Source organism: Mytilus galloprovincialis, chromosome 10, assembly GCF_965363235.1.
Source record: "Mytilus galloprovincialis chromosome 10, xbMytGall1.hap1.1, whole genome shotgun sequence".
Taxonomy (NCBI): Eukaryota; Metazoa; Mollusca; class Bivalvia; order Mytilida; family Mytilidae; genus Mytilus; species Mytilus galloprovincialis.
The window spans coordinates 2053347-2072075 of record NC_134847.1 but is presented as its reverse complement, the minus strand read 5'-3'; the positions used below and the strand labels follow the sequence as shown (position 1 = coordinate 2072075).

Below are 18729 nucleotides of genomic sequence, written 5' to 3'. Positions count from 1 at the left end.
GCTTTACAAATAGGTTGGTTACTAATAGAACCATATAAGACATTGTATTGTAGATAGGTTAAAAATGTTTATGTTCATTGAACAACAATCATTGACAATAGCACATATAAAAAAAATATTTGACACTCTTGTTTTGGTATTAGAATACCAGGTCCATAGAACGACAAGGATGGAAAAGTAAAAAAGACACTGCAAAGTAATATTTCCCTGTGAAGACTAAAATAGCATAAAGACAATTATTAAATGACTAAACAGATTAACTATGTTGTTTGTTTTTTACCTGAGACAATATTTAACTACATACCTGAAAACTAATCAGTTTTTACCTGTTGACCTCATTGTACTTTTCAATAAGAATCATTTACTATGTCATTTGGTTATATACCTGTTTAGAAAAGTAAAGTTATGTAAATATTTGCATGTTTGATTAAAGAATAAGAATCCTATTTGATATGACTGACGAATTTAAAGGGACTGACTTTTACCTCAATAGTGCAGAAAAAATGTACAATTTAGTCGAGACTTAAAATCACCTCATTGATGAAGTGGTGTTTGTATTTTTTTTTTTATAGTGCAGAAAATGTACAATTTGGTAGAGACTATGATTTAGAAGAGTACACTGAGAGAAGGATTCACCTTTTTCAGAAAAACTGGAAATACTTGTTAATTAAAATTAGATTTTAACATGTTCTGCAGGGTTCAAACACATTTTTGCAGGGATCAAACTCATGAACTCACAACAAAATATCATAGTCATTACAACAAAATATCATAGTCATTACAACAAAATATCAAAGTCATTACAACAAAATATCATAGTCATTTAAAAAGTTCTTTATGTTTTTCAGGTTCTTCTTTGAATACTGTTAAAAGCAGTCATCCATCTTCGAGAGCTACGTCACCTGCTGTTCCTGGATCTGGTATTCCTACTCCTGGTGGTCGCTCCTTGACAACACCAAGACCATCTGGAGAAAAACAGCCGAGAGTGGTCAGTACAGGAAGTACAACCTCAACAAGTTCAACTGCTTCAAACAAAAGTACTTCACAGAAATCGACACCACAAAATAAAAACTCTATGTTGGATAAATTTAAATTTTTCAACTCCAAGGACAAATCCAAGGGCAAAAGTGGAGTTCCCAAAAGCACATCAAAAACAAGTACTGGTAGTACTGCGAGCACAAGTTCCTCATCCTTAGCTCTTAGTAGTGATAGGGACTCACGAATCAGTACAGATACCAGATCAAGTACTGCTAGTGCAAGAAGTTCAAGTTCAACTGATCCTGGGGCTATAAGTTTTTCACCAGAATCAGAAAGTCCCAAACTTCCACCAAAAACAAAGTCCCTTGGAAAAACCGTCAACAAGAAGGAGCATCCATCTACTTTGCCCTTGGCTCAGAATGAGAAACATTATTCTTCTTCCGATCATGGATCTGGAGTTAAAAAATCATCAAGTAAAACAGACTTAAAATCAGGACAAAAAGGGACAAAAATTGGAACTCTCATCCCTTCAAAGTCAGCATCTAAATCATCGAAATCCACATCATCAACGCCAACAAGTACAGGGATACGGACACCAACAAGCATTCCAAAACCAGGAAAATCTCGTAGTAAAGATGAGAAATCCAAAAGTCATTCTCAGTCGTCGTCTGCAGCTACATCGCCATCAGTGTCAGGAGTGCCATCTACAAAACATTCAGGATTAAGTGCATATGGGTCACCATCTGTAGGGTCACATTCAAAACAACATTATGAAACAATAAGTGACCACTCAAAAACAAGTGTGCAGGATTCAGACAAGATGTTACAAATGAAAGGTAGATACACAGAAATTGACTATTCTGACGGGAAAATAGACCGAGTTGGTGATGGCCAATATTCAAAAAGTAGTTCTAAAATGTCTGGATATCAAAGTGGCATTCAAAAGCCTTCAGTTAATAAAGAAGGAAACTTACAACAGACAGTTAATGTTGTTAAACCAACGTGTTCGGTGGCTAATACTCAAATGCATGCCATGACTGGCATATCTGATCTCAATACACAATCAGGAATAATAAACCGTGCATTACCTCCACCTCTTCCAAAGACAGAACCGCCACCTAGGAGTAACACGCCGTCAATGAAAGATCATAGTAATAACTCTGTGCCACAAACCAAAAAAGATGGTGCTAAAAACGAGAGTCCTGGTTCTCCATCAGGACAATCATCAATATCAGGCCATAAAAGTGATTCTACATCGTCATCATCCAGTCATAGTGGACCTAGTGGTAATAATAGTAACTCGTCAACGGAAAGTGTTATATATCGTCCGTCAGACTCAGGCTCTGATGTTGGAAGTATAAGTGCTACAAATTCACCGAGGCTAGGATTGAAAGTGTTACAGCCTCAACAACCAATAAATAAATCGGCAAACAATGTGGCAATCGTTCAACCGAGACATGGTGAAAAAGTTGAAACAACATTTGATTCTGAAGTAAGGACAAAAACTGTGAATAAAGACAAAGAAAAAAGTTCAAAAGAGACTACTTTTTCTGAAAAAGATACAACGTTTGTGGACGATTCTGGTGAAGCAATGGATATTAAACCAATGCAGCCGATATTAAGAGCAATGCCATATGGGACAGGATATTTACGTGGATACACTACTCCACCAGGAAAAATCTTTCACAATCCTGGCTATGCTACACCTACTGCCACTTACTTCGCTAGCACAAGCCGGCTAGGTATGAATCGTCCTCTAATGGATCATGGGAAATTTTATTCTGGTCCAATAAGAAAAACGCCATCTAGTGGATTAAATAGTTCATTTGACGGAGATTATAGTTCTGATTATGAAAGCTTTGATTACATCTCTGGATATATGTCAGATGGGGATATACTAAAAGGAAGTCAAAACAAAGTGGATGAAATGAATTGTGGATATATGAGTGAAGGTGGCGCTTCCCTGTATGCTAGACGCCTACAGCAGAGGTTCAGAGAAGGGATGCAAGCTGTTAAAGAATCTATGCAGAAAAATAACGGGATGATTGACGATGATAGGTATTCTATTTTATATTTTATTGAACTACCACCTTAAAAGTTAACAAAAAAAACCAAGAAAGCAACAACCAACCCGACATGACAATATAAAAGTAAGAAGGGAAGCTTTAGAATAATCTATAATTTTAATGTCTCTGATTTCATTCATGAAATAAGACTATAAAAGAGCCTGGTCAAACCAAAGATTTGGAAAAATCGGTAAAATTAATATTTGCTAGTTCTCTGTCAAGCACAAAATCAATTGAAATTATACGGGTCAGTTAACAACAACACTAAAAGCTTTATCTTACATTTTAAAAATATATGTTTTTAGGTCTATAAGAAGTAGATTGACTAACATTGTAAAAAAAAAAATCTGTTTTCCAGTAGTATTTCTTTTCAATGAACTTCAGAAAGATATTGCTGTCAACATGGGCAGAATGGCCACTGTAGACAGGTGTAAAAAAGACAAAATTGATGCAAGATCATAAAGATGTAGTTTAGTTAAGAACACATTTAAATAGTTGGCTTATCAATAATAAACAATGCTAAAAGTGTGAAAATAGACAAGTTATCAACTTTATAGAAACTATCAATCACAAATTTCAAACAACAGTAGAATTATTTACATAATATTTCACACTTAACAGCTATTTACAATCAGGATTCCCATGTGGGCTAGACAAAACAAATGTAACTTTATGTTAATTATGTAAATATTTATTTATAATAGTGTTTAATGTTTATGCTAGAGGATGATTGATTGAAATTTACTTCCATTTGGATGATACATGGATTTTCTGTGATGTAAAATCAAGTTAGAGTTATTTTCCCTTCAATGACATATTTGGATTAGTATTGATGATTTATAAAATGTTCATAAAAAACATTTTTCAATGTTTAAAAATCAATAGTTTAAAGGAGAAGGTCCGGTAAGGACCGATTTTGGCCTCAAATTTCAGGTTCATTTGACGAAAGATTTTGACCACTTTTTAAACACTTAAGTGTCTATTTTATTTGAATCAATTAGTTTTTGTGAAAGATTTTAACTGATTTAATCATAAAAAACGCACCGATTCAAGCTGAAATATGAAAAATCTACCAAATATGCTGAAAAATGTCACTTTTCAGATGGTTTTTGTCAAAAATGAAAGTGGCCGCATCCGTGTTCATCCTCAACCTTTATATATGTTATGTATTATCATAAAATACAACTTACATTTTAATATTAAGCATTTAAGGATGAACACGAATGCGGCCACTTTCGTTTTACATGAAAACCGTCTAAAATTCAACTAAAATGCTAGAAATGTGAAGATTTCAGTAAATTAACATGACTTTGTGGTGCTAGTACCCAATATATTTTCATTGTATTGTAAAAAAAACAGCCCATGTTTATGTAGCAGAAGCATTCTTCTGTCCAATAAATAACTATAAGTTTATATTTGAACAATTTTGTAAAACTGCTATATTTTGGGGCCAAAAAGGGGTCTTACTGGACCTACTCTTTTGTTGATTTATCATGGTTTATTGAAGGAACTTGCTCATTTTACCTCTCTAAGAGTGCATTTGTTTCTAACCCGAAATTTTGTAATCGATGACTATCGTTTAGTAAACGTTAAGCTGCTAGAAACAAATACATCGTTTAATAAACTTTATCGACCCCACGTTGTCAGACAGAAATAGATTACACTCACGCGCTGTAAACAAATAAGTAAAAGTGCGGGAAATAAATAACCAGGACTTTGCGAAAACAACATGTGCTCGTAATTATTTAAACGACAGATGCAGAAACAAATTTATCGTTTACACGTCTCAACGATAAACGATCAACGACTACGCGACTATTTTGCGCGTACATCGTTTATGTGAACGATGTCAACGTTGACCAAAACATGTAAGAAACAAATGAATTAAACGACTACGCGCGTAATCGTTTACATCGTTTAGATTAGAAACAAATGCGCTCTAAGATTACAGCAAAGGAGATAACTCAACTCAAATTACAGCACAGGGGGATAACTCTTAACTCAAATTACAGCACAGGGGGATAACTCAAATTACAGCAAAGGGGATAACTCTTAACTCAAATTACAGCACAGGGGGATAACTCAAATTACAGCAAAGGGGATAACTCTTAACTCAAATTACAGCACAGGGGGATAACTCAAATTACAGCAAAGGGGAATAACTCTTAACTCAAATTACAGCAAAGGGGGATAACTCAAATTACAGCAAAGGGGAATAACTCTTAACTCAGATTACAGCAAAGGGGGATAACTCAAATTACAGCAAAGGGGAATAACTCTTAACTCAAATTACAGTAAAGGGGGATAACTCTTAACTCAAATTACAGCACTCAAATTACAGCAAAGGGGAATAACTCTTTACTCAAATTACAGCAAAGGGGGATAACTCTTAACTCAAATTACAACAAAGGGGAATAACTCTTAACTCAAATTACAGCAAAGGGGGATAACTCTTAACTCAAATTACAGCAAAGGGGGATAACTCAAATTACAGCAAAGGGGAATAACTCTTAACTCAAATTACAGCAAAGGGGAATAACTCTTAACTCAAATTACAGCAAAGGGGAATAACTCTTAACTCAAATTACAGCAAAGGGGATAACTCTTAACTCAAATTACAGCAAAGGGGGATAACTCTTAACTCAAATTACAGCAAAGGGGAATAACTCTTAACTCAAATTACATCAAAGGGGATAACTCTTAACTCAAATTACAGCAAAGGGGATAACTCTTAACTCAGATTACAGCTAAGGGGGATAACTCTTAACTCAAATTACATGATTTGAAAACTTTATTAAGTTAATAAGATTATGATATTCTTCTGTTAGACAACATCACAAAAAGTTTCAGATGAAAAGGAGGCAATCTGTACCTAGATCTGTTCGGTAAACTTTCATTTTGTTACAAATATCCTTGGTGGAAAGATGGTATAAGACCTTGTTTATCCTGCTTGGTGTAAGGGATTAATGTGGTATAAAGTTAAAAATTGAACATATTAAATATATATTTTGCTTAAGTATACAGCAGAAAATATCCATCTAGACATTCATAAGATATTTGTTATAAAGTGGTTTTGTTTATGTTCAGTTTAATTGATAACTTCTTTCAAAATTATGAGGCATACAAATCTTCATCTTTTATCTCCAAACCTTTAACCATGTTAGCTCATTAATTCATTCAACATGTCTCTGACTATTTTTTTTTTTAAATACTTAAAAAAATATTTTTCTTGCTCAAATGAGCCTGTATTAGAATTATAATTGAATTGACTGACCACTGGCCAGTTAATAGATATCCTCACAATGTCAGTTGTTCCATGTCCACTCTGATTCTCTGGGTGGACACTGGACATACAACACCTCATCGCCTGGTAATTTGAAAAGTAGAACTTGATTAGATTGTGAATTGAACTGTTTCTGATGTATAGCTCTACCTAAGGTTGCTTAGTCCCTACAATTGGTTTAAGCTTAGATCGTATATCCTATAAAATAACAGTAAAGATAGAAGGTGGCGAATTATGTGCATGAAATTAAAAAAAAATATCTGGCATGAACCTGGTGAAATATGGTGAAAGGGAAGTAACCCTAATTATATTTGCATGACTTCTGCAATAGTTGATTATACAAGTTATATGTTTCAGCAAAAAATCAGTATAAAAACAAATGTAAATTTCTGGTATGAACATATTCTGTTGAGTTAATGACAGAAACCTCTTAAGAGAAGTGATACAGATAATTTGTTGAATGATTTTACCATCTTGTAGATGAAACTCTTACAATTAATGGACATTCCTTGAACAACAAAACATAAGCGTTTCCAGATTATTAATTATCCAAAATATTATTTATTTTCTTTTGTATTTGTGCTTCTGTGTTGTTCATTAAAAGAAAGATAAAAGTATAAGAATGTTTAGTAATTGAAAAATTAAAACAATTTTAGATTCATGGCAAAATTAAATTAAATTTAGATATTATGACTTGTACACTTTAAGAATGAAATAAGTTAAAGCAGCTTTAAGTAAAGTGTTTGTGTATGATGAAACAGTATGCTGTATTTACTAGTACAAATGTATACACATAAGAAAGAGCTTGTATCCTCATACCTTCCAAATGTTCTACCCATTAAATGCAATATCTTAGCAACATAGAGGTCTCCAATATAAACAATAAGATTTTAATTTTCAGTAATTAAATTAACAGTGGATAAATCCATGTTCAATGTTTTATTTGTCAAATTTTACCATGTTGAAATTTTTGGGGCAGCAGTTTGGTGACTATTTGAAGTACCTGTCATATTTAAAGACAAACTCTTGTATTTTTAAAGAAAGATATACCCAATATTCATATTTTGTTTTTTTAATACCATCTTTGCAAGTTTTACATGTATGATAACTGGGACTATTATAATAGTATAATAATTCAAGTTAATAAGTTTAATGCTTTAAAATATGCTACCTTTGTTTTTTCTTGCTGCACAATGAAATACAACAAAAATATGAAAAGTTGAGTAGGCGCAAACATCAGCATCTTAAAAAATGTAAGAACAAAGTTAATTAACAGAAAAATAAAGTTGGTTATGTTTTGAAATAGTTAAATCCCAGTGTTACCAAGGAAGTGATGTAAACAAAGGTAATTACACGGCCCATTATCTCATAGATTACTTATACAGATAGTTGTTATTTAAACACACTTTTAGCATGTTTAGGTTGTTTTAATACAGAAACTCAGAATTAGGTACCTAAACATTAGACCAATCAACATCAGCCAATTATATTTTGAAATGAGCTAGAATCCTAAACTTTGAAAATGTCATCATGGAGTTATCATCCCCTTTGAAAATCCCTCCTCCAGTTTTCTCCCTTTGAAACTGTGATCATCCTGTTATCTCCCCTTTGAAAATGCCACCATACAATTATCTCCCTTTGAAAATGTGATCATCCTGTTATCTCCCCTTTAAAACTGTGATCATCCTGTTTTCTCCCCTTTGAAAATGCCTTCATACAATTATCTCCCTTTGACAATACTCTAATTGAGTTATCTTACCTTTGGTTAAAATTAATTAAAACTAAAAGAGCATTCAGTAATTATTTATTATCAATTAAATATGTTGTGATATCATATATGATATGCCGTCTTTATTGTTGACAACATTATTGGTGTCCAGTCAGCCATTGTCCAGATGAATTATGGGTAGTTTATGGACATATTAATGTTTTTATCAGATGTTTCTGCATTATAATGTGGTGTTATATAAAGTTCAGTGTCATTTCTGATTGCCTTTCATTAAGTTTTAGTGTTAAGCTATACAACAAGGTCATTTGTTGCAGCTATTTGCCATGGGTTGTTTGTTATGGAGATGGCAATATGAGGTTGCTCATTGGAAATTATCAATTTCTAGTTGTTATTTTAGAAAATTTACTTAGGAATTCAAAACTTCTGCTCAAAGATAATAAAAAATATTAAAAACCAAGCATATGAAAGATCAATAGAGTTTTTGTACAGTTTACATTTTGGATATTTTTCATGTTCCACCTTCTGTTGTTATTCAATCATTTTTACAGTGTCGCAACCCCCCCCCCCTTTCGAAAATGGGCGATTATGGCTAAATCTGTCCCTGTTTTAAGATATTATTATTAAGTTTTATCAAAAAAATATCTGAAAATCTATCATCAATTTTATTGAAAAGCAGTTTGAAAATTTTGTATTTTTATTGGAGAACTGAAACATCCCAATGGAAATTCAGTCCTGAATAATTTATAGCTACTACACACTTCCTACAATATGCTTCGTATAAAAGTGTTCATTTTAGAATAGAAAACCTTGTGAAATCGTGTTGGATCTTGTCTGGTTGACGGCTGCTGGGTGTTGGGTAGGAATAATTGATATGACAATCGTAAATCAACGTTCAATAGAGTTTGGATTACTCATTCTCTTATTGATTCTGTACCTGCGTCTAAGCTTTCCTATAAATTTTATAAAGTGCTACAGTTTCTCATAAATATCTATAAAATGGCGCTATTACGTGTAAAATCAAGCCAAATAGACAATTGGGCTTTTCTATTAAGTTTCATGAATCAATTTATTCAATTTCATCGGAAAATCATAGAATTTATTCAAGTCAGTATAGACGTGTTTAATACATTTTACAATTGCTATGGTCACCAGGGGTCTGAAATTCTTTAGTTTTACAAATTATCTGTTCCAGATGGAAAATGATAATCATTTAAGTCTAAAATAATAGGTGCAAAGTTATTGGACTTTTTTAATGGAAATTACTTTGATTGATAAATGACATATCGTTATTTTTGATTTTTCCCCTGTTGTAAAGTTTTTGTTTTTATGTACCATTTTTGGGCATTATGTTTTCTTGTCTGTGTGTCCATCTGTTTGTTCGTTCATCCGTTAGTTCGTCCGTTCGTCAAAAGTCCTGCTTCAGGTTAAAGTTTTTGGTCGAGGTAGTTTTTGATAAAGTTGAAGTCCAATCAACTTGAAACTTAGTACACTTGTTCCCTATGGTATGATCTTTCTAATTTTAGTGCAAAAGAGTTTTTACCCCATTTTCATGGTCCACTGAACATAGAAAATGTTAGTGCGGATATAATGTATAATTGTATTACAAAACTGTATTTAGTTTCATTTGTTTTGATTGTTTTTTTTTCAATTTACATTGAACTGGTCAAACTCAGTTTTGAAGTGTTTAGAATATAAAAAAAAATGATATTTACCACGTCTAGTCTCTTAATCTTAAATGTGTTAGTGTTCAAGGATTACAACTAAAAATAGCAAAAATAAAGAAAAATAATGTAATTATCTCCCTTGGCAAAATTAATTGAAAGCAAAACATTTGGTAATTAATTGTGACAAATTAATTAATGTTATGTTAACATGGCCTGTGAATGATGATATGTTTATATCTGTCTTGTACATTAATGTTACCTACATAACAAGTCAGCAGGGTTTCTGACGAAATCATTGAAAGGTTAACTCATAGTGTACAAGGTAGGACAAGAGCTTATTTTAAAATTTTAAATTAAGGGAATTTTATTAAAATTAAAGATAGGGATAGGTCAAACTGTCCATATGGACTCATTTTTTTCTTTTCAAGCCCCAAAAGAAGCATGGCTAAAAAATAAAGTTTCTTTACGACTCGAACAGTTTGAACTAAATTTGCTACTGATTAGCATAGTATTATTTTGTAATGTATTAAATTCAAGATTTATATGTATTGGTTATTATTTCTTTATTTAATGTCATCTGAAAATGTGTAGTAACTACTAGTAAGGAGAATTTTAATTTCAGTTTATATATACTGTTGATTGTATTGCATGACTAAATTGTTGTAAAAAGTTTTAAAACTTGACATTGGCACTTTAAACATGCATGCTAATTTTTTTGTAAAATTGTTTGTCACCCAAATTTTCTTGAATAGAACATTTTGTGTTTTAATCATCAGTTGTTTTATTTTGCAAGCTTTTAATACATTTATAAAATCTTGATTAGATAATGGAATTGTACATTTGAAATTGGCGTAAAGGGCCATTACTCAAAGAAAATGCAAAGTTATGAACAAATTGTAAATTTTAGTAAACGTTTGGAGAAAATATGGATTCCTTAAAAAAATAAACTGCAAATTTTAATTTCAGTTAAAAAAAGGAGGCGCACTCATGCATTGTCACAATTTTAAATTCATATGAACTTTACAAATAGTTATAGTACTTCAAATGGCACATCTATGATCATCCATTTGAATGGACTTTGGGCTTTGAAATTAAGACTGCAAAAGGTCAAGACTAAACTTCAGAAATTTCCAGATCAGGGACCTACACATTTTGGGGCCTGGGTCAAACATTCCAAAGGGAAGAGAAATTAGTGAAGTATTTTGTGGCAAAAGTAAAAATTATTGAGGTACTTTAATGAGCAAAATAATGTAAGAAACAGATGCTGGAAATAAATATTTGAGGATGTGTTTTAAGAAAATATCATAAAAATCAATAATTAACAAAGACTTATGGTATTTCTTGATAATTTAACCACCATTAGACACATGTGTTGAATGGATTTTCGTCAAGGCTGACAGGGAAGTTTTTCATGTAATTTTGGCACCTTGTCCTACTATTCTTGGCTCCTTTTCAGCAAGTTAAAAAGCATCATAATGTAGTAATGGAGAAATATATGATTTAATTGGTAAACAAGTACTTTGATCTTTTAATGTAATTATGTATATTGTATAACACTTGATAGGCAATTAATAAATGTCTTCGAAAAATTCCTCTATAAAGTTTTTTTTTTTTTTTTTTGGGGGGGGGGGGGGGTCAGGTTCAAGTTTAGAAGAGGTGTAAGGCCATACTGTTCTCCATTATGTTAAGTGGCCCTCATTTACTTTAGAGGACTGTGGACTCCAGATTTAGGCTTCCTTAGGTGTTTAGGAATAGGTTACGGTATTAAAGGGTTATGACTTATGGTTAGAGCTGAGCCCTTAAAAATGACCTCATGGATTCATTCAAAATAAACATGTCTTCAAAAACACTTTTCTTTTCAATGCAGCAAACTGTAAAGGTATGATAAAATAATCAGTGCTCGTGACAAACCATACACTGATAAAAGTAAAGAGATGTACTTGTAGTATGATTTCCAATGAAACAACTTTATCCCAGAGACTAAAGGAAATGGGTGTACAGCAAGTGCATGTACATACCAGTTCATTATATTACACCCTTCAACAATGAGCAAAACCTGTATATAAGTAAGCTAGAAAGGCCCAGACATTGTAAAATATAACACTATTCAAACGAACCTGATTTATAAAGAAAGCAAAATCTAACAGAACAGACACCAACCAAATACAACCACTAAATAATAGGCTCCTGACTCCTGACTTTGGCCAGGTGTACATGTAATGTGGTAGGTTCATAAACCATGTTTTCAAGCCCTCTACCCCCTAACCTGAGACAAAGGTATATCAGCACAACATAAAGAACAAACTGTACAAAACAGTTTAAAGTTTGCTATTTGATTGGCCTGAAGCATTGTATTACACCCTTCAACAAAGAGCAGAATCCATACTATGAAGTAAGCTATAAAAGACCCAGGACATTAAAAAAAGTAACACTATTGCAACCAGAAAACCTAACAGCTGATTTATGAAGAAAAAAACAGAACAGACATAAACCAACTACAACCACTGAATTATAGGCTCCTGACTTTGGCCAGGTATATATATAAACCACCTACAACCACTGAATTATAGGCTCCTGACTTTAGCCAGGTATATATAAACCACCTACAACCACTGAATTATAGGCTCCTGACTTTGGCCAGGTATATATAAACCACCTACAACCACTGAATTGTAGGCTCCTGACTTTGGCCAGGTATATATAAACCACCTACAACCACTGAATTATAGGCTCCTGACTTTGGCCAGATATATATAAACCACCTACAACCACTGAATTATAGGCTCCTGACTTTGGCCATGTATATATAAACCACCTACAACCACTGAATTGTAGGCTCCTGACTTTGGCCAGACACAAACCAACTACAACCACTGAATTACAGGCTCCTGACTTTGGCCATGTATATATAAACCAACTACAACCACTGAATTATAGGCTCCTGACTTTGGCCATGTATATATAAACCAACTACAACCACTGAATTATAGGCTCCTGAATTTGGCCAGACACAAACCAACTACAACCACTGAATTATAGGCTCCTGACTTTGGCCAGACACAAACCAACTACAACCACTGAATTATAGGCTCCTGACTTTGGCCAGACACAAACCAACTACAACCACTGAATTATAGGCTCCTGACTTTGGCCAGACACCAACCAACTACAACCACTGAATTATAGGCTCCTGACTTTGGCCAGACACAAACCAACTACAACCACTGAATTATAGGCTCCTGACTTTGGCCATGTATATATAAAATGTGGCAGGTTAAACTATGTTTTCAAGCCCTCTACCCTACCCCTAACCTGAGACAGAGGTATATTAGCACAACATAAAGAACAAACTGAACAAAAAAAATAAGAGTGGGCTGTGAATCAGATTGCTCTGAAGCACAATTAAACACCTAACAAGTACAATGAATGTAGCGGAAAGATGGGAAAAAAATTTCAGTGTGGATGTTTTTTTTTTAAAACTCAAAATGCAATTAGTTGAGTATAGCTTTGAATAATTTTTAATCAATACTTAAATAATGTGTATGTTAGAAATTCTAATCTCTGGAGATCCCTAAAGCACTTGCATTAATGTTGTGACTTTGAATTCCCTTTAAAGACATGAAATAAAATATATAAGCGATTCCAATTCTGTCAATTACAGTGAAAACATAAGTTGAAACTTTAATGTATGAGTCAGTGCCAGTTTGGTTGCATAAATAAAATATTTACGTGATACAAAAATAGATTGAAATTGACCTTTTAGTTAAGATTTTATTGATGGTTTTTTTTTAAAGAAATTTACATTTGATGTTTTATCTGGCGGTTAAATATGGTTGAAATCTTAATGAATGTCAATGAAACAATAAAAAAACTTGATTTGATTTCCCCATTGGTTAATAGGTCAGACTGGTTGTTAAAGGTTTGAAATGGGAGTGATATATTAATCATGGCCTTAGCATAAAAAGATGTTATGGATACAAGATCTGACAAGATGCTTTGGATCAATACATAGAATCTGTACTCTTTCACAATCAGACAGAAATACATACAATCAATATACACAGGAAACGTATATATATAAGAAGCCATTAAAATACATCTTCTCACCTCAAAAAATGTTGATGCTTTTTCTGTTTTAATTTAATTTAGGAAAAATTAATTTTGTCAGACTTTGATGACTCATATGTTTAAAAAGTAATTGTTCATCCGTAATTATCTCCCTTTGTTGGTCTACTGAAAGACTATCATGTTTGTTTGTCAGCATTGCTATTAACCCTGTGATAAAAGTCTTCATGCATAGATTATACAGCACAAGATTGCATGGGAATCTAAATTATTTATCAAGCATTCAGTAATTACAATAAATTGCAATTCTTATTGGATGTTACAAAAAAGATTTTTTCTGTGGAATCTAAATTTTAATAATGTGATTATTCTGTCGGAATTATTAATTTATCTGTTTAATGAATCAGCTGTTTAAGTCTTGTTGACATAAAAAAATTGTATCCATAATGAGAACTAATGGTGCATTTCTTCGAACATCGTTTGATTCACGTTCACGGAGGCCACGAAGGGGTACAAATGAGGGTTCAAAAAGTGACGGGGAACAGTATGGGCCTTCTTACTGGAATACATCATCCTCTTCTGGGTAAGAATTTGTATGCTATAAATTTATGTAATTAAAAAAAGGGGGAGGATAATTGAAGAATCTGTTTTTATAGTTAAAGAAATGTAGAAAATTGACCTTCAGTGATGGTATAGTAATAAACGCTGGCATCAATTAGATAATTTTGAATTTTGTCTTCAATTATGTATCACTATGATCTGAATCTCTCGATACATTGTCATAAGTTGTTCATGTTTTTGTAAGAAATAACCAGGGTTCATGCTAAAGGACGAATTTATGAGTCCTCAACTTACAGAAATCTGTCTGGGCTCATCATTTACAATATTGGTGGATGCATCCAAACTGTTAAACTTGTATCATAGATTTATAGCAAAAGTTTAAAAGAATCTAGATCTAGGTACAATTGAATTTACTCCTAAAGTTACTCAGCAGGATACCTTGAAATTGAGTGTTAAACAAAATGAACATTTATCACAGAATTTTATGTAGAGTTTGTCTTTTAAAACTTATGGGGTCCAAATAGATGTTGGATCATGTCCATATTCTGCACTTTAGATTTATAAGTTCTTGAATACAAAAAAAATAATTCTTTTGTGAAGGTGGCACTCTGTGACTCATGAATATAAAACCAAGATGGTATAAACTTCTTAAAGGACAAAAATGATTTCCTAATATAACCTAAAAAATCCATAAGATTTTAGTGTAATAATTGAAACACATTGTCTTAGACTATTTCATTTCTACTTCTAACATTAACACCATATCTGTAAGAAATTAGACATTTCTGCATTAGGAGTCTAAATGCAAGAAAGAAATAAACTGTTTCCACTTACCCTAATAAAAGCAAGTAAATTTCAAACAATGTCAGCTTGATTTAGACCTCCCATTTTACTTTGCATTACATTTGTATTTTTTGACAAGTTTATTTCCTGTGCGTTACATCTGCAGAACAAATATGTTACCTTTGGGAAGCTGAAGTCCTAGCAGACGGATTTGGAAGACATCTTGGATTAACAGAAGATGTTTTTTGTGTTACATAATAATGACAGGATTGATTTTAGAATTACAATGGGGCATCTGTTAACTAGCATTAATTGTTATATAATACAATGCCCCCTGAGTAAAGAGTGATTAAGTCTGGGGGTCTTAAAAATCTTTCTTTGTTCCAAGAAATTTACAAAGAAAATTTTATTTCCAAAGTTTTGTATTTGACAGGTTTACGGTAAACAAAATTAGATTTTAAAACTTGGATTATTTTCATTATAAGTAAGTTATGGCCTTTAAATAACATACAGATTTACATGTTTTCTATAAAAAAAAAAAGGTTAATGAATTTGCTTTGTGCTTTTATCGTTGCATCAATTTCTGCAGGTGCTTATCTGAAATGATCTTTTAATTTGTTGGGAAAGCTTTAAAATTTTGAAAATAAATTAATTATATTTTATCAAAATTCATAAATCAGATATATTTGTGAATCACAACTCTATAAATTGGATGAGAAGAAGATCATACTGTATGTATTATATACACTTTGAATCCATGCTAGCAGGAATGGGTGTCATGATCTTATTATTACAACACCTAGATATTATTGTCAGGAATGGGTGTCATGGTCTTATTATTACAACACCTAGATACATTGTATTATTGTCAGGAATGGGTGTCATGGTCTTATTATTACAACAGTAGATATTATTGTCAGGAATGGGTGTCATGATATTATTATTACAACACCTAGATATTATTGTCAGGAATGGGTGTCATGATATTATTACAACACCTAGATATTATTGTCAGGAATGGGTGTCATGATATTATTACAACACCTAGATATTATTGTCAGGAATGGGTGTCATGATATTATTACAACACCTAGATATTATTGTCAGGAATGGGTGTCATGATATTATTACAACACCTAGATATTATTGTCAGGAATGGGTGTCATGATATTATTACAACACCTAGATATTATTGTCAATGCAGAATGATACATTGTAGTATAGGAGGGGGGTCTCTTAAATTACCATATGCTATTGAAAAGCATTTAAATGCACGATATCCAATTTCATTTAAGGACATCTTGGTTTAAATTCAGATATTTTTGCATGCATTTATTATAAGATTTGTTGAACAATGCTGCATAAAAATTAGGCTAACAAAATTTAATTTAATTATTTATAAAAACTATACAATTGCAACATATGCAATAATAATAACATGAAAAACAGTTTGTGTAATACAATGACAGCATTGGATAGGTTTTCATTTTCTTCTTGGGTTATCCTTCCTTTTTTCTTACTTTTTATTGATTCAATAAGAATAAGGCATACTTATTATTTATACAAGTTATTTTCTTGTGAAAAGATAAGTTAAATTGCCATAGCAAAATTTGACACAATCAAATTTATAATTACTTTCCCTCCGTTTAAGTCAGCTCTATTTTAAAATCTCTTAATTTTAGTAAATCTATATTTTATGGTAATGCATAAAGACTTTTAATTGAACATGATTGGTTTTGTTAGTTTTACAGCAAAACTTTAAAAGTGAAGAAAATCCCTGCAGCTGAATACTGATAGTTTATCATTCACTGTAAGATAGGAGCTGACAGAGTATGCCATCTTTTTCTTTGATGTTTTCACCCTCATTTACCAGTTCTTTCCTACACAATAAATCTGACTTATCATTTGCTTGATAAGATTTTGACATTTCTCAATAACCAAACACACCTCAACCTAATTAATGGCTTTATAGAGTACACCTAAGGTGGTACCTAACACTACAGGGAGATAACTCTGTAAAATCAGTTAAACGTTTTAATTACGTCGTGTTGTAAAGGGAATATTAAGCTTCTCAATGATTAAAATTAGTGTTTGTCAAGCTGCTATATAACCAGTGTATTTTTTCTGATAAAATGGTTGGTTCAAAATTTTATGAAAATTAAACGAGCCAAATTAATTTTAGTGAGGGTGTTGGGTACCACCTTAAGTTTGTTTACCTGTGATCACATAAACTAATTTGATTAAGGATGTCTATTTCTTTTATCAGTGTTAACTTGTTTACATATAAAGTTACATTTTGTTAATAATAAATATTTAGGTATGAAATATGATTTAATAAAAAATAGAAATGGAAACGAAATGTGTCAAAATGACAACAACCCAATAAAAAGCAGAAAACAGCCCAAGCCCACCAAATCTTCTTCATTGCAATCTACCAATAAATGCCAGGGACTCTGTCAGAAAGGACATTTGACCTCCATCTAATTCCTTGCTAGAAACTATTTGAAAGAAGTTTATTGTAAGGGATAGAGGCTAATAAAAAGTTTTATCAATTTGAAAATTTGAAACTTTAAATGGATAAATATCTAAAGTAAAGAATGGGGGCCCTTATAATTGTGCAAACCCTCTAGGAAAAGCTTCATCTTGAAAACCCTTAGAATTTAAGTACTCTTTTTCATTCTGCCACTTACAAAGTCACATGAACCTCAGCCGTGAGTGAATAGAATTTGGAAATACCAAACATTTTCTGAAGTTTTATGCCAATTGTCTAGAAAGAGTATACTGTTGAAGAAGTAATTTATCTTGTTTACCTAAATTACAACATCAAAAAGTAAAAATCTCATTTTAAATCAGAAACAATCCTTTCCCTGAGGATACAGTTCTTATGTTTCCATTCCTAAAACAAGAGCCAGGTCATGTTTCCATTAACAAACATACAGGATTTTGCCTAGGAGCAGTTGTTTTTCAAAGAATTTGGCTAGGAGCAGTTGTTTTTCAAAGAAGTGTAAATTGACAAATGTTTTAATGATGAATTATGATATTTTTAAAAACAAATAGCATCAAAAGATAATTAACTTTTTATATGTTATTAACAAATTGATATGAGTTCATTGTCAAATTGATAAGATTTGTGTGTGAGGTTAAAGGTTAATGGAATAAACATGAAGTTTATTGTGGAGACTGCTGCTCGTAAAAAGTTGAGGTAATTTTGTCATTTGTTTTTACCTTTCTCTTTCTATTTAATAAAGACTCACATTAAATAATTGAGTTTTGCAGAAACTTTTAAGTAAAAATAAGACTTCAAATTCTTCCAAAATTATAATTGTTTGATATTGATAAAAGTAAGCAAATGATTATTTTGTGAAATAAAATTAAACAGTAAATTTCAAAACAAGGGCTGGGTAATACAATATGATCCTGAAAATACATGAAATATTTGCCACTGGTCATGAACCAAGCAAGTTAGCAATCAATAAGACGTTATCCTCATTATTTTCTGAATAAAAATAGTAAAGTTGGAAATCTCATATAATGTATTAAATTTATATCAACAAGTCATGAGAAATTACCTCTGTTTTCCTAAGATTTGCAGTAGAAACC

The 18729-nt window shown here is 32.0% G+C and overlaps 1 protein-coding gene across 23 annotated transcripts in view; it reads left to right on the top strand.

Moving 5' to 3' along the window:
• The window catches only part of LOC143049654 (neuron navigator 2-like), a 342816-nt gene that overhangs the window by 230097 nt on the left and 93990 nt on the right, over nt 1-18729 (top strand). For 20 of the 23 annotated variants that reach the window (XM_076223278.1, XM_076223275.1, XM_076223274.1 and 17 more), the window contains 2 exons: nt 849-3036; nt 5873-5929. In XM_076223278.1, coding sequence (XP_076079393.1) covers nt 849-3036; nt 5873-5929 — 2245 coding nt within the window. The remainder of the gene's footprint in view (nt 1-848; nt 3037-5872; nt 5930-18729) is intronic. The other 3 variants (XM_076223289.1, XM_076223271.1, XM_076223267.1) reach the window with 1 other exon arrangement.